The following is a 19,698-nucleotide window of genomic DNA, read 5'->3' on the forward strand; positions in this document are numbered from 1 at the left end:
CTATTCTTGAGTTGTTCTGTTAAAACCAGTGTAAAACCAGCAACGGCCCATGTTCATGAAATTATTTGAAATGAATCCTCCCCATCAGAGAGAACATCGCGACGACTGTTGCTCGTGTACGAATGCCGGTGCTACGCGGGGGACCCGGCCGGCGTCGTACTTACTGTTGACCTTGACCGTGCTCCGGGTGGAGGCGCTGCCCATCTGGTTCTCCGCCCGGGCCTCGTACTCCCCGGCGTCCACCTCCTTCACGATGGTCAGCGACAGGCTGTACTCCTCCAGCGACGCCGAGCCGCGGCTGATCTTGATGTTGGCCCCCGCGTTCACCTCCTGGCCGTCCTTGAACCTGCGAGCAACATCTCACAAGGAGCGGGAGTCGCTGGCAAGTATTACTTAAGTTCAGGGCCGGCGTAAGGTAAATTGGCGCCCTAGGCGAAAAACCTTAAAGACCCCCCCCCCGGACACCCCAAAAAAATTTTTCCTTGCCTCAAAATACATCACGTAAGCCTAAGATTTTGTCAATGATCAAATGTTAGCAGGCTTGTGTTTTTTTTTACTTATTACAAATCATAAACAGGTTACTGTGGACTTTAAATAATTATGTACTTATATAAATATAAACATTCCTAAGTGTTACAATAATCGTTGAACATATTATATCAGCTGTTATGTGTCGTGCTGCGCCGCCCCCAGCTACTTGGCGCCCTAGGCGGTTGCCTAGTTCACCTATATGGACGCGCGGGCCCTGCTTAAGTTTAATGTTTTTTCAGCCATTAGGGCAAGCGGAGGCGACAAAGTCACGAGAGTGTAACGAATAATTTCACAATTAAAAAAATTGTATGATGCTCACAGCGTTATGGAAAGTGTAATGTTCAGAACTGCACTTCACAAACATTATGCTGAAGACTCGTAACAGAACAATAAACTTGAATTTTAAGGTTTACAGCATCAACACTGAAGCCCCTGGAATCGCGAACTAGTGCGTCATATTTGCGGAAAGCACAGATGGCATAAGCAGCGTTGCCTGCAGAACCATTAGTGAGCTAATGTACAACTTCAACCAGTCTGTGAAGTTTGATTCGTGTTTTTTTTTAAACTTAGAGTGTTTATAGACATATCAAACAGAATACCTAGTAAATTTGGGAGTCATTCATAAAAAAAAAGAGAGCTGAATGGTCAGAAGACAAAATTTTTTTCATCACTGCTGAAACTTTCATGTGCTCTTTCTTAGAAAAACTTAAAATATTATTTAAAGCATTCAAAAAATATTTCTTGAAATATGATAATGGTATATTTGCTTCAATCCCGGGAGCACTGTGAATTATCTGAATTAGCTTGCAATGGGCAGACAGCGTGAGTGGACGATGGACTCACCATGTCACCTTCGGCTCCGGAACGGCCGCGCAGTGAATGGTGAGAGTCAGGCTGTCCCCTTCGTCCACCGCTAAGTCCTTCAGGCCCTTGGGGAAGCGCGGCTTGTCTGCAAGCACGATCCCCCCTCGCTACATGGCAACACCCTTAACTGGCAGCTCCGTCCCAGCTGCATTGTTGTTTCAGTTTTTTTTAGTCAAAGATATTTACAAAAAATATATCGCAATGGTGAGATAACAGAAATTAAGTGGTTAACATTACCCCACTGCAGAAACAATAGAAAAGAAATGTTGCGAACAAATTATCACATTTTCATTATAAACACAGTCTCAAAGTTTTATAATTAAAGTGTGCCTCATGTTTGGATTGCAGAACATAGTTACCAGGATCATGGAACCAGGCTTGATAACATAAAAAAAAAAATTATTTCATACTATCGTAAGCTATTAAAAAATTGAGTACTTTTTAAAATTGTACTATTTTTGGATTTTTCTATTAACATAACATTGACAGTATTATTACAGTTGTCATTCTAAAGAAAAGAAAAAAAATTAAATGCTAAAAATCAATTATTATTTCAAAAGAGAAACTAGTATTTGTAGCTATGGCAAGTTAAGTTACGGCTATGGATTTTAAAGGACCAAATGTTTTTACATCCGCGCGTATGCCGCCGTGCCGTACCGTTATCACCCGGTCTCAGACCGGGACGTGACGAACTCAGTCTAGCCAGTGGCACAAGTGACATAAGCAACGTCTGCCAATCTACTGGCTTTCAGCATCGTCGCTGTTTATTTAGGGACTTTTAGTGACCTTCATGAACAGTCGCGTTTGTTTCTCGTACCACGGACAGGTTTTATCCGATTTGCATGTATTTGTTCTGTTTTTTTGTTTGCTTGGTGCAAATCATCAGAGCAGGGTGTCTAACAGGTCACAAAGTCCCAAAAGTCATGAAAAAGTAAGTGAACTGAAAGACTGTTTGGATGGCAGTACAAAGTAAATGGCGCATACTGTTGCCAGACTGATACTATCAGGCCTTTTTGACATAAAAAAAAAACTTATTTTATACTGTCATAAATTATATAAAAAAAATGTGACGCAGACTTACAGTTGACGGTGACGGTGCAGCCGGTCTCGCTGGAGCCGAGGTCGTTGGCGACCTTGGCGCTGTACCTGCCCGACGTCTGCGTGGTCACCTCCTTGATCACCAGCTTATAGTTGTCCCCTTCCTCGATCCGGGTGTACTCCGTCCGCTTCTCCGTGATCTCCATGTCGTCCAGGTACCTGCGCCACAACCCAGCCTCCTCCAATCACACCCACCAACTGTCAAGTCATGGGGTGCACGCGGGGGTGGGGGTTGAGCACCCTACCCTTCTCCCGACAAAACCTATCACTGCCACCGAGTGGAAAAGAATTTGAAAGTAAACAGTGGGCCAAAGTGGTGAAACAAAATGGTGCTTTCGCTCCTGCTGTAATTACTGTCTTCATTAGCTTTACAAAACAACATATTATAAAACCATGGTAGTTATAGTATAAGTGGCTCCAAACAAATCTGACGAGTAAGTAACCAAAAATAATTAAAGGATCTAGAAATAATGTTTTTTTTTTTTTTTTTTTGTGTTTTGTTTAAGGTTTCCCATTGAAAAAAAAATTACATTAATGAGTAATTACTTGGAATTATGTTATTTTCACTTAGAGCCACAAACATTTATGTTTGTTATTTTTTTTGCAATGTTATTTTGTTTTGCTATAAAGTTTTAACTCGGTAAGTAAAAATTTTATGATTTAAAAAAAAAAAAAAACTATTTCCATATATTGAATTGGCTGACATTACAACAGATTGATATTTTGTATCGAGTTAGAAGTGTAATAGCTAGAGACAATATTTTATGGTTTTCTTTTTAGCCCATTTCGTTTTAAAAACAGAAGAATTCGGTGTAACTGTTTTTGAATACCTACTTACTCCACCAAAATAGTGATAACATTTACATGCTGCATTCTTATGATAAAATCATATGTAATAAATTGGTCTAAACCAGATATATTTAAAACAATAAAAATCAATTAGTGAGCATTTGTGGTTTAAAAGTAATCCAATAAGAAATCCACAACTTAACATATTAAAATAGTTTTTCTCATCCATGCACTTTGGTACAATTTTTTTGTCCAGAAATGATATTCCTTGAATTCCAAACATTAAAAGATAAATTTTTTCATACTATTTAAATTAAAGTAAAACCTTTCTGTTGCGACCCCATTTATTGCGACCACCTCTCTATCCGAAGAAAATCGGACAGAAAATAAGTTTCTTGTGGTGAGTAGTGTGTTACTGCGTTTCTCTTGCCGAGTGCTGTATTGCCGTAAGCAGCGCATATCTAAAAATAGATACCACTTCCTGTCGACCGCTGTCAGCGCTTGACAACCCCCATTCCACGTTCCTTTGCCAGCAGGGTGCAGATAAAGGTTTTTGTGACAACGTGTTTACGTTTAGCTTTTTGCGAGTGTCTAGTGTGATACGCAGTTAAGGCAAAGCTACCTGCTGTATTTCTCTTGATTTTCATTACTATCAGTTGACAATACACAGCGACCGACTGGATGCAAGCCCGCCTCGACTTGTTTTAATTGCCGCAGCGATGTTTATTTTGACAGCTCAAGCAATTATCTTTTCCCGTGGGTTGATAGAAAAAGGTGCTTCACGCAGCATAAAAAAAAAAGGCTACGCCACTTATTCCCCAAGCAGGAAACACACTGGCTGCCGTCTGTCTCCCTCGCATTTATCTTTGTTCTAACATTCCACATCTTGCCTCTCGTGCGAGCAATAACGAAACGACCACGCATTGGGCCGTTTTATGCTTTGTTTGGTGAGAGCAGCTTGATTTTATTCTGTATATTCCTTTTCATAGGACCCTTGCTATTAAAATATATTTATATTTAAGTTTGAAAGCTTGTAAATTCCTTGCCAGAGATGACTGAACTCGAACATGGTGTGAAAAGTGACATATTTTGACCCCTCCCTCACCGCTTTAGTACACCATTCATAATAGCCCAATTTTACGGGAGAAGGGAGCGTGAAAAGAGCATTTTCTCACTGAAGGTTTTTCAATGGAAGCGAAGTTGGGGTGTTACAGGGAGGACACTAGATGGTTTGTGTGTCTGGGAGGGATGAGCTAGCCTTGAATGTGAACGAGGGGAGGGAGGGGTGAGCTTATGCGTCATGAAGCCGCTGCCGCCAGTCAGCCGGGCGAGCTTCGTGTGCGCCCACTCGCGTTGCAGAACCTACAGCTGCCATATTTTTAAAGGAAATTACCCATTATTTTTTTGTTATTCTTACATGAACATTATTGGAAGTATTAAAGCCGGCACAAAAATACTCTGTGTTGTAGAATAAACAAATTTTAATGATCTTTTATTTCATTTTTTTAATTTTTTTTTTATGATTTTCACATTTTGGTCAAAATGTCCAATTTTTTGACGGTTCCCGAGAATGTATTTGTAAAATCACTGCTTCGTTAAATCCGGGATTCGTGACTTCGGGGTTCTAGTGTATTTAACTACGGCAAGCATAAAACGTACATATAAACTAACAAGTAAAAATAAACTGTCTTTTGACATATTTTCTTTAGAGGTGGCCTGTAGGGCGACGGACTTGTCATGAAGGTTTAAGTGGGTTTAAAGCAAAGCCGTCTAGCATTGTGAGTGACAGCATCCTGCCATTGTACGGCTGGTTTCTAGCGAGTGGTGGTGGTGTGTGTGTGTGTGTGTGTGGGGGGGGGGGGGGGGGTGATGTTGAAATGAACTGAAAATTTTGGAAAACATCTATTACGACCCCCCCCCCCCCTCTATTACAACCCTATTCCTGGGAACTGTGAGGGGTCGTTTCTGAGAGGTTTGACTGTATTTTGGTTATATGCTACTTAATTCCATATTATAATTTGCATTTTGAATCTCGGTGTTTGGCGGAGCTCAGACATGCTTGTCGGTGTTAGGCGGAGCTCCGTCATGCTTGTCGGTGTTAGGCGGAGCTCCGACATGCTTGTCGGTGTTAGGCGGAGCTCCGACATGCTTGTCGGTGTTAGGCGGAGCTCCGACATGCTTGTCTGTGTTAGGCGGAGCTCCGACATGCTTGTCGGTGTTAGGCGGAGCTCCGACATGCTTGTCTGTGTTAGGCGGAGCTCCGACATGCTTGTCTGTGTTAGGCGGAGCTCCGACATGATTGTCTGTGTTAGGCGGAGCTCCGACATGCTTGTCGGTGCTAGGCGGAGCTCCGACATGCTTGTCGGTGTTAAGCGGAGCTCTGACATAGCTCTGACGTGCTTGTCGGTGTTAGGCGGAGCTCCGACATGATTGTCTGTGTTAGGCGGAGCTCCGACATGCTTGTCTGTGTTAGGCGGAGCTCCGACATGCTTGTCAGTGTTAGGCGGAGCTCCGACATGCTTGTCGGTGTTAGGCGGAGCTCTGACATAGCTCTGACGTGCTTGTCGGTGTTAGGCGGAGCTCCGACATGATTGTCTGTGTTAGGCGGAGCTCCGACATGCTTGTCGGTGTTAGGCGGAGCTCCGACATGCTTGTCTGTGTTAGGCGGAGCTCCGACATGCTTGTCGGTGTTAGGCGGAGCTCCGACATGCTTGTCTGTGTTAGGCGGAGCTCCGACATGCTTGTCTGTGTTAGGCGGAGCTCCGACATGATTGTCTGTGTTAGGCGGAGCTCCGACATGCTTGTCGGTGCTAGGCGGAGCTCCGACATGCTTGTCGGTGTTAGGCGGAGCTCTGACATAGCTCTGACGTGCTTGTCGGTGTTAGGCGGAGCTCCGACATGATTGTCTGTGTTAGGCGGAGCTCCGACATGCTTGTCGGTGTTAGGCGGAGCTCCGACATGCTTGTCGGTGTTAGGCGGAGCTCCGACATGCTTGTCGGTGTTAGGCGGAGCTCTGACATAGCTCTGACGTGCTTGTCGGTGTTAGGCGGAGCTCCGACATGATTGTCTGTGTTAGGCGGAGCTCCGACATGCTTGTCGGTGTTAGGCGGAGCTCCGACATGCTTGTCGGTGTTAGGCGGAGCTCCGACATGCTTGTCGGTGTCGGGCGGAGCTCCGACATGATTGTCGGTGTCCCTAGTTGCGACACACACCACTTGACCTTGGGCCTGGGGTAGGCCTCGACGGTGACGACGAGCTCCACGTCCACGTCGCCCTCGCTGACGGTGATGTCCACCAGCTCGCGCCGGAACTCCGGGGCGCAGCGCACGTTCAGCTCGCACTCGTCCTTGACCCAGCCGTGGTCGTTCCACGCCTCGCACACGTAGCGGCCGGCGTCGGCGCGGGTCGCGCCGCTCACCACAAGGGTGTGGGTGTGGCCGTCCTGCGAGGCCGTCACGCGCTTGCCGTCTGGCCTGACGTCCTCGCCGTCCTTCACCCTGCCACAAGCCGGGCACGCGACGCTCACTCTCAACACTTGCCAGACCCCAGACTCCACTCCCCATTATCTCAATGCACATTTTTTTTTAAATTTTACAATGTTAACGAAAATTAGGCAGACAATAAATTTTACAGGGTCTAAAACTGTAAAGGTGATCTACATGTATCGAATGACTTGCAAAGGTTTCCAATAAATTGCATTAACAATAGACTTGTGATTTTCGTCTTACTATCAAGGCAAACTCACGTAATTTAAAAAAAAAAAAAAAACTCTACTGAGCTCTGGGGCCCTGTTCTTGAAGCTGTCGGAATGATTCCGCTAGAGGAACGATCCGATAGTTTCATTCCGGTAGAGCTAAAAGCGTATTCTTTAAACTGCTATAACTGGTATCAGAATCAACATTGTCCTGGTTAGCGAAAAGTCCATATGGAAGTGAGGTAACGATGCTTTTAGTGTTGAAGTCACTGGTAAAAGGCCAATAACATTTCTCATGATAGTGTGTTAATTTTTTCATTATATTCATCTCTTTTCTCTAGTTGCTGGACTGGAAGTTATGTTTATGAATATAATTCATAATTTAAAATCAGTTGTAAAGGTACCCCAGAGAACTGGAACATTCTATAACGTTGTGGAAAAAAAAATGTTTTAAGGAGGGATAGATATTATCATGTAATGCAAATGTCAACTTTATTTCTTGTGAAAAAAGAACTAAAAAACACAAATATTATAAAAAGTTTACACACACATGTATCTTTTTAGATTTAAAAAAATTCTTATCTCTTAAAAATACACCTTTTTTAGTCTGTAGTTTCTGGTTAATTGGCTGTAACTTGTATCATATATTTGTGTATACTTTTGAGATGAAAGTAAATTTTTATGCAGTTTTTATTGGTTTAGCAAATCAGTTATGAAAGTGTACATTACGATTTATATAATCACTGCAAGTCGTAACAAAATGTTAATTTTTAAGGACAGTTTCGTATCAATTATTTTGGAAGGAAGATTGCAAATGTTTGGAGTAGGAGCTTCTTGAAAACAATCTATGTATTACAAAAATCTTTCAGCAACTATCTTTTCCATCATTATTAATTTTGCAATACCTGTGAGGGGTTTTATTGGTGTATATTGTTTTCAATGATATTTTCTACATATGTACCTGCATGGCAGGAATGTTGGCTAGGTTTTCAAGATACGAAGAGGGAAAAAGGATATCCTTTATTTTCATAATCATTTGTAATTGAGCAAAATTCATATATAACTGGACTTATTTTGAGTGCATTTCAATCCCAGAAAAATTAAACTTTTTTATTACGAATAAATGTGCATAGTCTATATATTTATTGAAAAAAACTAATTACATTATATGGAAACTTTGTAATAGTACGTATCACAAAACACAACAAATATGTATCAAATTTCTACACAGCAAAAATTAAAAATTTTTTCACGTACAATAAGTAAAATAACGAAAAATTGAAAATATAACTTTCGTTAATAAAACTGTTTATATTATTAAACCCATCACATATGAGTTTATATAAATTATGTTTTTGTTTGCTTTAGGATTAAATTAAATTTTAACAAAATAACCTACGACTGTGTGATAGGCCTACCTACAGTACCATGCTGCATTATTTTATCACAAATTCATTGTATAATATAACGAGGTGAATAAGTTATTGCTGGTTTTAAATGTAGCTAACATAATATAAATACAGTAGAATCCCGCCGATGCGACCCCCCTCTGATGCGTACATTCCGTTTATACGACCGTTTTTTGAGAAACAGTGAAAAATTTGAGCAGAGAAAGTCGAAAATTTGAGTAAAATCGGCTGAAAAACAAGTCTGTTACACTTTGTTGGGCGCTGTGTGTTCACATTATTTATCTTGGCAAGCGCTGTACTGTAAGCAGGCAGGCATACAAAAGACTGCTAAAAATAGATACCGCCCCTTGACTGTCCACACTAGCCAATACCGGTAAACTGCGCACATCACCTGATAGCATCTACGCGCACGTCTATTGCCGCCCCGGTCCCGTGCCTTTGTCTTGCGACTGGTTAGTGTGATGTGACGTCGCCAGGTGTTTGGTTCTCGGCTATTTTTCTATAACATCGCTGACTTCGCACATGCGCAGCTAAAAAAAAAAAAAAAAAAAAAAAAAAAATGCGTGGAATTATGCTATACACCTCGGACTCGCATACCCCGAACAATGGGTTCCGATAAATACTCACGCTAAGTAAATTCACGTCACGCGAGTTCGGCTATGCTAGCCGGCTGATGGTTATTTTCGTTCAAAACGTGGCGAAGGAACTTGTGTGGATCAGGTAGAAAACATTCGGCTATAAACGAAAGATATAAGAACAATGCTATCCTGAAATGCTGTGACATGTTTTTGGAGTAGATAATCACAGCGACAGATGGACAGGATGCGCTCGCGCCCTTGCCGTCAGCGATGTTTATTTTGACAGCTCAAGCAATTATCTTTTCCTCGACCCTTCACAGCATAAAAAAAAGAAGAAAAATCACGTTGGAATGCAGATGGAAAAGTAACTGTGCAGTAAAATAAATATATTTACGGCCCTGCTAAATTTTTGTATTCAATAAAATTCTAGGTATTAGTGATTTTTCAGCAGAAACTGCTGTGTGACTAATAAACAAATTGAATCATAATAACTAGGGGTAGTCAAATTTCGTTAATGACGAAATCGTGAAATTTTAAAAAAATCACTTGCACATGATGTGTAATACAAATAACCTTACTTGGTAGTGATAAGACGTTAATATACTGCATTTCGTTTTAACGAAATTTGCTGTGATGCGCGAAATATGACGAAATCGCGATATTCGCGCGAAATTAACCTTTTTTATCGCGAAAAATCACGTTGAATCATTCTGGAACTTCCACAAAACGTTTTTTATTATTCCAAGAGGTTATATGTGAGACGCCATCTTTGCTTTTGTTTTTCTCTAGCACCCATAGAGTAGAGTGTGGCAATAAACATTATCACTTTAGCTACTGGTGGACAAATCACAGATGGCGTTGGTAGTTACGAGTGTCGAAATGTTCTATGATTTTGTTTTCACGAGTGCGTGTCTGTCGAGTTTAAGTTCTTTATTTCCGAGTGGATGAAATATGTCTCTCTTCCGCATCTATGATCGTTTTCCGTTGAAATTTTTTGTTATTTTGGTCATATTACCGTGGTCACTGGATAAACGTATAAAATGCCGAAAGTTGTGTTTTCGAAAGAGCTAAATAATATGACGACGAAGGATTTTACGTGTTCAGTAAAGAAAAAGGCATCATGATGTGCAAGTCGACTGGAAAATAAAATACACGTGTGAAAAACACTGTAAATTTCGAGCATCGCACAAGGTGAACAAAGCATCGGGTTCTGGAACTAAGCGTCAAGTTACTCTAGAACCATATATTTCACGAATGAAAATTATTACATCCAGACGTACGCCTACCCAGTCTCTGTCGTCGCACACGTTTCTACGAGACGTAGAAGGCCATAAAACGACAAAAATTACATTATTTTGCCGACCGCAAATGCGTCTGGTGACGCAATCGTCGATAGGCCTTAACTCAATCTTTGTTCCTTTCTCTGAATCGGCCAAACGCAGTCCAGAAAAATAGCGTCACTTCCATATTAGACAATCAAATCATAACTTTCAAATGCTAATTGTTGTATTTGGGCGTCCTAGCCGAGGCGACTATTTATTTTCGTAGTTGTCACGGCAATGCACGAAAATAAATGCCGGCCAAGAGTGCCAACATATACATGAACAAATACCGCACACGCAGTTGAGGCGGTGAAAAACGTAAACAAAAAAAAAACAATACTCTGTACTGTTGAATTACAGTGTTTTGGTGGGGATAAGTTTGCAGGAAATATATAATAGCTGATTTTCAGAGATAGGTAGTCAAAATGGACTTGAGCCACTAACGTTTCTGATCAGTTTCCGATTTTTTTGTATGTAATCTTGAGAATTTTAATTACAAATGCAGCGTGCTAAATTTTAGATGTGAATGTACTTCAAAACATTGTTTTTGATAAATTTCGACCAAATAAAACAATTATTCCATCAAACATATACATGTGTATAAAATTATAATGACGAAATAGTTATTTTTTCTAACTAAACAATTTTTTTTTTTCACCGAAATTTGCCACCGAAACAACTCTTTTTATTCACCGAAATGGGCCTTTTTTATTTACCATTTTTCATTGGCCCTAATAATAACTTATAAAGTATTTATTAACGGCGAAGGACAGTTGTATAAGCCCATAAAAATATTTATTTTACCGAGAATGGAATGTACAACCTGGCTTTTGCCGCACGCGGTGTGGGAGGGGAGGAGGATGCTGACAGTTTCTCACGCAGAAGGTTGAAATAAGGGAGGGAATATGTTGAAATGTTAGTTGTTAAAAAGGAGGGGGGGGGGGACCGTGTTTTTAGATGGTTTGTGGCTCTGGGAGGGATGAGCCTTGAAGAATTAGCAGGGGATGGGAGAGGTAAGCGTCACATCACGTATGATAAGCCGCCGCTACCGCCAGCCTGGCTCTTGCAGAAGCTACCTCAGCGGCTTTTCGTGCGGGCGGGTAAGATAACATGACAGCTGAGACGGCTTTTCTTGCGATAGTGGACGCGCCGAGCTCGGCTAGACACTGCCCGAGCGGCATTCACACGATGTATCCGACGATGCGGTGACACCCCGAATTCTCTATTGCGACCATTCCGTTTATAAGACCGTTTTTCCGGAAACAGTGAGGGGTCGCATAAGCGGGATTCTACTGTAGCCAACTGCACTATTTCACAGAATTTAAATGTACCCAACCTAACTTGACCAACCATCCACACGATTTCAAAGTGTTTCAGAACCACCACAGAGCCTCCATATTCTACATTGAAGTTCCGAAGAACAACAAGCTCTCAAGTCTCTAGCGCGGATTTCACCAGCAAAGTAGGTGGCGGAATAATTCCGACAGTTTGTGACGTCAATCCGATACATAATTCAGCTAGCAAGTGTTCAAGAATAAGGTTTAGCAAATTTCTATCCGACTTCAGTCATTCCTCTAGCGGAATTATTCAGACAGTGTCAAGAGCAGGGCCCCTGGGAAATTTAGGTACCTATGCTCGCCATCTCTATAGCCTGTGAACAAGTTGCATCTTCAAATTAAGCTTGAAAAACTTACACAATACATTTACTGTATGAGTTGATGAATTTTGTATTTCAATTGTTACATTATGGTTACAAACTACACTGTTCTTCATCCATTAGCCAGGTGTGTAAAATGTAAATGAATTAAAGCCAGGCAAATGGGGCTCAGTGCATCTCTCTTCTCCTGGACGCAGGCCATGAGAGACTAACAACCCATACTCAGATCCTATCCCCAGCTCCACGCGGTATCTGTCAGTAAACTCCTTTTTTCAAATGGAGATCGAGTAATCAACCCAGGTGGAAGAGCAGCACGGTTGAAGCGGGAGGGATAGCACTCTCAGAACGTGAGTTGGATGTGCAACTAAATCTCCCACCATGGCAAAATAAACCCGGTTAAGAAACCCAAAACAACATACCTAAGGAAACACGTGACAATAATAATGCATTTTTGACATAAATTGTACAAATATTGTTCTGATTGACGGGGGTAGTGGAATAGGCTAAAGCTCTGAAAGGGCCATAGAACCAATGGTTTAACACATACATTGTCATGTATAAACCAAATTAAGCTGGTAGCAAGCTAACAGAAGTAGTTCATGTCTAATAAATTACTGAAAATGAAATATTTGTATTCAGTAAAACTGAAATTGGTTACTCTTTTTGAACAAACTAAAATGATGAGTCAATGTGAAAAATTAGATTTGAATAGTTACATTAAAAATGAAAATGTCGTTGTTGGTGAGCGGACTCACCACTTGACCTCCAGCCGCGGGTCTCCCTCGACCTTGACCTCCAAGGTGACTGTGTCGTCCTCCTTGACGTCCAGGCTCTTGCCCAGGCCCTTGACGAAGCGGGGCGGGGCGTTCACGGAGAACTTCCAGAACTCCGAGGTCTGGGTGTCGTCGCCCGACGCCACCACGGAGTACGAGCCGGAGTCCTCCAGCCGCGTCTTGTCGACGGAGAGGGTGTACACCCCGCTGCGCTCCTTCCGCACCGACACCCTGTCGGAGCCGCTGATTGGCTGGCCGTCCTTGTACCTGCAGGCAGTGGCCAACCACAACGTGAGCTGCAAGGCTCTCGCAGTATGGTCCTGGTAAATATGTACTGCACAATAAGTGCATGTGTATGTGCATGCATGTGTGCGTGTGTGTGTGTGTCTATATAAACTTTTGAGTTTATGGTTTTGGGGTCTATGGACCATGAAACTAAAAACTATATAAATTTTTTTCCAAAAGTCGCACCATGGTAATGGCTACGATGGGCAGTATTTTTTTGAAATCTACCTAAAAGTTTAAGGAGGTTGTAATTAAAAACAGTCTTAAGGGGCATAAGTGACACAGTCACTATGCAGAGATTGTAGTTTTTTTGCTAAGCTTTCCTCATCACTGTTAAATTGCATTTTTACAGCCAGCAATATTCAAGTTTGCGATTGTAATTCCACTCCCACTTTTATTTTCAGTAGTTTTGGTAAAAATTATCAATTTGTTTTTGATAAATACAGTATTTTGTCTAACAACAGTTATCTTCAGACTGCACTCAGTAAAAATTTGTTTGTTCTTAGTAAATATTTGTTTCAGTATGCAACAAAATTCAAACAAATAATTTCAATTTATTTTTCATATAGGTTAATAAGCATATTTGATATTAAATAAAGATACATAATCAAAACCATTTTACTATAATGTAATTTTCAACTATATATAAAATGAAAATATAAAAATCCCTGATTTTTTTTTTGAAAGCTAATTAAATAATCAAATTCTCCAATACGAATACCATAAAATATTTAATATTCTAAAGATCTAATATAGGAGAAAAAATATTAAAAAAAAAAAAAAAAAACGGAAGAAATGTAAATCTAACAATTCAACACTGACAACTCTGAAGTTTTAGTACTGATCCCAAAATATTTTGTATTTTTTATAAGTAATTGTGTAAATAAAATTACAACATGTAGGTAATGAATTGGTAAATTAGTTCAAGAAATGAACATTTAAAGTTTTAAAATGTTTCAACACCATAGTTAAATCCTTAATTTATTTTATAATGTTTTATTTATGACCTTTTAAAACTGGATATGGATTTGGGGTGTAAATTTAAGGGTACTCTTTGTGATTCCAATTCAAGTTTTAGATTGTAGAAAGCTGGGATTTGGCCCATCGCTATTTCCCCCCCCCCCCTTTTTTTTTTAACCATAAAACTTTCCTCTCCGTGACTACTATAGTCAGTCTCAGCTTAGGTTGCAAAAGAGAGTAAATGGTATCCACTATTGCCAGATTGATACCTACTACCCAACCCGACTTGCTAACATTTAATTTTTAGTTTGTATAGTATCAACAAATATAATTTTAGTAGGCTATATTTTAAATTTTACTATTTGTTGATTTTTTCTAAGACAAAAATGAGTATATATTGATACTATTATAACAGTTGTACATATTCTTAAAGAAAAAAAAAATTAATTCTTAATACCATTCTTATGATTACTTACCAGGATAAACTATTTATAGCAGTTGGCCTCTATTAATAACAAGGCATTCCATTAATAGTCTCCCATGGTCAAACAGAGCCAAAGTTTTTGACATTAAAAGATATAACAAATATTCCGTTTCCTTGAGAATTGAATATTACCAGATGGTGCTCTTGAAGAAATATGCAAACAACAATTTTTTTTCTGAACTTCTCATTAAAAATTTTTGTTTAAATTATTTTATTTTGGTAAATTAAAGCAAAATATTTCATTATAATGTTGTATTTAAAACTATTGCACTCCTTGGATACCCGTGGCAACAGGCAACACTGAATCAAGGACAGGACTAAAGGGCGGATATAAATGAGTATATTCCATTGCAAATGCAACTGCAATCTAAGGATGAGACACGCTGTAGTGCCGGTCAGCACTCTCTGGTCACTCGAGGCAGGCGCGTGCTCCGAGCGGAAACAACGTGCAGTCGCCAGTGAAACCCTGCGCGGGAGCCGGGGCTCACCACTTCACGTCCGGCTCCGGGCAGCCTTCGACCTCGACGGTGATCTTGTAGCACTCCCCCTCCATGCACGAGCTGTCCGACACCTTCGTCTTGATTTTGGGCGGCGCTGGAATTGAACACACAACTTCCATCACCCTTCACCACGCAAGGCTTACCAGAGAGACAAAGAAATTGAAATTTAATGTCGGGATACTAGGATTCACGGTGGCAGAATTAGCAGGTAGAGGGACGTTGCTGCTTGCAGAAAAAAGTTTAAAATGCGGGGAAGTGTAAATTGAGGGAAAACATTAAAACTCATCTAATATATATGTACCTCATTACCTCTATGTATTCATTTTTCATCAAAAACTTTCACTTTACATTAAAGAAAAATTTAATGTATAATAGCCTACTAATATACCATCAATACTCAAGCCATGACCAAAATAAGACACTTAAAAACCAACAAAAAGCTTAAATTTTTTATTGAATTATTATTTCTTTGTTGTTTTATGAAGTTGGATAGAAGCATACAAAAAACTGAGGTGCTTAAATAGTTTTTGTAAGAGAATTTACACATCAAACAAATATTCTAATTTTGCGTTTAATATCAATTTTAGTTTACTCCATATAACTAGTAAATAAATATTATGAAACAAAAATATTATTTTGTAGCAACTTGAACTAAACAGACAACTGAAACCGTGACTGAACTGCGAGATTAAACTAACATAGCTTACAGATAACTATTGTCCTGGTACACACTAACCATGAAAGAGTGGAGACAGAGTGTGTGCGCTGAATGCAATAGCAGAACTATCAATATCGATACTCAACTACAAGCACGCACTCTATACAGGCAAAAACCTAAACAAACATGATGCCAAACCAGCACTGGCTACATTTTCATACATGCTACACAGCAGTGACCAAACATATAATTGAGAACGTGTCTGAAAGAGAATTTATACATTTGACAAATTCATATTCTTGTTAATTAAATAATTAAACTGTAATTTCCTAACAAAAATTGGTTTTTAAAGTTAAAAGAAAAGGTTTTCCATAGAAAACAAAGTTTTCAGCCAACTTGCTATATGTATTAGTAATGAATAATCAAGAAATTATTTGATTACTAAATGTTAAAATGAATATAAAATTATTCCAGAATAATGAACATTTTTCTAAAAACTCGCAGACTCCTATTGAATTTCTTTGTACCTTGTGACACTTCATAAAAAGGATTACTGTATGTAAGTTCCAAGCACGGGGCACTTGTTTGTGACGGACCTTTGACGAGCAGCTCCATCTCCATCGAGTCCTGCCCCAGGTCGTTCTTGGCGACGGCCTTGTACTTGCCGGCGTCCTCCGTCGTCACGCCCTTGATGATCATCGACATGGTCTCCTCGTCCTCGTACAGCAGGCGGATCCGTCCGCCCGCCTCCACCGCCTTCCCGTCCTTTGTCCTGGGGCGCACACAACACTTGTGCTTTGCACTGGATTCTTAAAAGTGTCTGATCTGTACTCAACACGTCGCTGACAACGACTTCATCAGAGACGATAGCCCAGAACAACGACACAGACCAGGAATATCTGAAGAGGAATCTACCGTGGCCTGTAGTAAGGATCCTACCAGCACTTGCCTGCAATCAGTTCAAGAAACCAGGGCAAACTGAAACCAGAATGCTCGAACAGGGATTCGAACCCTGTTTCTTTGAATGGAGAATGGAGAAGACAAAACGACAACCTGTGATCCAGCGATAAAAGGAAAGCAGAAGGATGCAGTGGGTGGACCACGTAACCAGCATGCCCCAAGACAGACTGGGGAGAAAGACGTTCAAGGGGAAGCGGAATATCAAGTGCCCCATGGGATGACAGCGTCTGTACTGGGTGAGTGACATCAAGAGGGTAATGGCGACCCTCTGCCTCAGTAAAGCCTGGAGGGACCTAGCCCCGACAGAGCAGAGTGGAGGTCTACAGCGCCTGTGATCACTAGATAACAACACAAGAAAGAGCCGTAGTGTCATGATTTCCTGATAGTGGTGTACTTACAAACTCTCGAGTGCTTTGTGTTGACACCATCTCTTTCTCTCAAGCTTCCTACCAATTCGGCATACTCTCACCTACAAGAGTCTGATGATTAAAATTTTTTTTTTACCATAGTGATTGCTAGTTATAGATAAACCTTAACCACAGACAGACAGACAGACAGACAGAAAACAAGATAAAATCAGCCGATGTCAAAATTTTAATGCATATACTGCCCCCAGAACTCCGTGGAAGTAAATATGAAAATGGCTGATTTTGGCTTGTTTTCTGTTTGTCTGTGTGATCATATTTTTTGTCCGTTCTCGAGGTTCACATGTGACATGCAGTGTAAACTGGCGATGGCGTGTTGAGTCACGCTCCCCCACTGCAAGAAGAGTGTGGCGACGTGACAGAGGGTGACGGAGTGCTCACCACTTGACCTCCGGCTTGGGGAAGCCCTGCACCTTGAGCTCCATCATGGCGGAGCTGCCCACGCTGACCTCCACGGACTCTGCCTCGCCGGACACCTTGGGAGGCTGCGGCTCCTTCAGCAGCTGGTTCACCGAGCCTGCACAACCCCTCGGATACAACACAAACTGCACGGTTAACAAAAAACAATTTACTCCAGAGCTTTCATGAAATAGCCATTTTCCAGGGTGATATTTTTCCAAAATTTCTGATTGCCTTCTATCTGGGAGGTATTATTTCCTACCACTCAACCCTTTTTATAACCTTCCTTCCCTTCTTCCTTCACCCCTGCCATCCGAAGCTGGGTCAGTTGCTGTACTCTCAACAGCTATCGACGTACGTCAGTTGCTTCGTGAGTCGTCGGTGTCACTTCACTCGACAGGCACGGTGAAGTCATTTTTACAAAAGTTGCCAGTTGGAAAGACAAGCCCAGCACGAGTTCCCCCCCCCCCCCCCCTCTCCATCTACCCCTCCACAAAAAAAAAAAAAAAAAAAAAAAAGAGTTTTTTGTGCTATGATGCCAACATTCTTCTTATCCCTCTTTCAACTAAAAGTAGACCCAAGGAAAAATAACACAGGCTCAATATACTTTTGAAACTTAACTTAAGAATAAATAACAATAATTTAAAGTTGACTAAATAATAATTAACAGTAGGTGTTTCCTACTACTTTTGCAGCCCTACATCACTTATCCAGCTCAACCAACATATCATGTGTTAACAGACCTCTGTTAACTTGGGGGTTCCATCCCTTGCCCATTATAATACATAAACTGCATCCGAATATGAGCCTAATGGATCCCTTAGCTAAGGGATCCATTAGAAGTGCATCGTAGTGGACGCGGCCATCTCTGCGTTGCTTACGAATTCTCACAAGATGTCGATGAATCCCTATGTGTCCACTAAATCAAGATTTCTAGGGATGTGATGCTCGCATCCCCTAATGCGTCCCTACATCCATTAATTTTGGAATAATGTTTTATTTTGTTTGCATATAATATTAATTCAGATTTTCAGCATATGATTTATTCAAAACGTTACAAGCGTACGTGATAACTCAAATGGAGACCAATAGAAATGTTAATAAAAATTATTGAAAGGCTAATTTAAACTTACAGAGGAATTTAATGCTCATTATATGTAAGTATGTTTTACAATTTCAGATTCACAAAATATTTTTATTTTGATCGCTAACTTTAATAACATCCACGCCAAATTAAATCTTTTAAATTGGTTATTGATATTTATGTTTTTTCTGAATATTCATAGATATCAAAACTCAAAAAAGCTATGTGAACATAAGTACGACCAACTGCCAACAGGTGGTGCTAGTAGTAAAAGCATTTACGTACTATCCGTCCCTTAGAAATAATGCATCCTTTACATTGTGACTGCATTTGCTAAGGGATGTAGGGATGTGTGTGCTGTGGATGCAACCCTATGTATTCTGATACAGCCATACACCACTTGGCATTGTTTTGGGTTGGTGTTACTTTACTATAGTATTAGTCTCTATTATTTATTTTTAATAATAAACTTATTCTCTTGTATTAACATTTTTCTTAAAGCGATGTTATAGTGTTGCGCCCAAATTAAATACTGGCCCAACGAAAAAAGTTGTTAATATGCATTACTAGATAATGCTGTGGCACAGGATGTTTCTACAGTGCCTGCTTCAGCCATCTAGCGAGACGTGAAGCACCTACCTAGGGGATAAGTGACTTGTTTGAGGTTTGATTATGGTAAAGTGGAAAGATGATAAATCATAATGAACAAACACACCATTTATTAGGGAAAACTGTATCTTTTGTGTGACTAGAAATTGTGTGAATGTTAACCTGAAACTGAGAACCAAAAACCGATTTTTAAGGACCAGAACAAAACCGAGAACCAGGAAAAAAAGTATAACTGACACATCACTAGTAATAAGTAATGAAATGTTAAAAAATGTTACTTAGTTTAAAACAGGTTAAACAGTGCTCTATTACAGACTTTCTATTTAAATATACCCCTTTCATTGTGCGAGAGATAGCAAGCCCCAAGGCAGATCTCTGTCTGCCTTGGCCACAAAATATCTGCACAAGCCGCTGCCGCTAACAAGTGGAGCAGCTCATTTCTTTACCTAGTTATGTTATAGAAACCACCACCGAAGCTGGTAGACATGGATGCCGTCGTCTCATTCTCAGACTGCCACCCGGGAGATTTGTGTTTGTCGACGAGACCTCAGCTCAGCTCATCGGCAATGGCGTAAAATAATTGCACCAATCGAGCAACCTGATTATACAAAGGTTCACT

At 40.5% G+C, this 19,698-nt stretch overlaps 1 protein-coding gene across 8 annotated transcripts in view; it reads right to left on the minus strand.

Moving 5' to 3' along the window:
* Positions 1-19,698, minus strand: part of LOC134539976 (obscurin) — a 570,520-nt gene that overhangs the window by 177,457 nt on the left and 373,365 nt on the right. For all 8 annotated transcript variants that reach the window (XM_063382379.1, XM_063382380.1, XM_063382377.1 and 5 more), the window contains 8 exons: positions 17,369-17,504; positions 16,199-16,374; positions 14,933-15,038; positions 12,698-12,982; positions 6,495-6,779; positions 2,477-2,652; positions 1,375-1,480; positions 165-346 (listed from right to left, as the gene is read on the minus strand). In XM_063382379.1, coding sequence (XP_063238449.1) covers positions 165-346; positions 1,375-1,480; positions 2,477-2,652; positions 6,495-6,779; positions 12,698-12,982; positions 14,933-15,038; positions 16,199-16,374; positions 17,369-17,504 — 1,452 coding nt within the window. The remainder of the gene's footprint in view (positions 1-164; positions 347-1,374; positions 1,481-2,476; positions 2,653-6,494; positions 6,780-12,697; positions 12,983-14,932; positions 15,039-16,198; positions 16,375-17,368; positions 17,505-19,698) is intronic.

Source organism: Bacillus rossius, chromosome 16 (genome assembly GCF_032445375.1).
Source record: "Bacillus rossius redtenbacheri isolate Brsri chromosome 16, Brsri_v3, whole genome shotgun sequence".
NCBI classification, from domain to species: Eukaryota; Metazoa; Arthropoda; class Insecta; order Phasmatodea; family Bacillidae; genus Bacillus; species Bacillus rossius.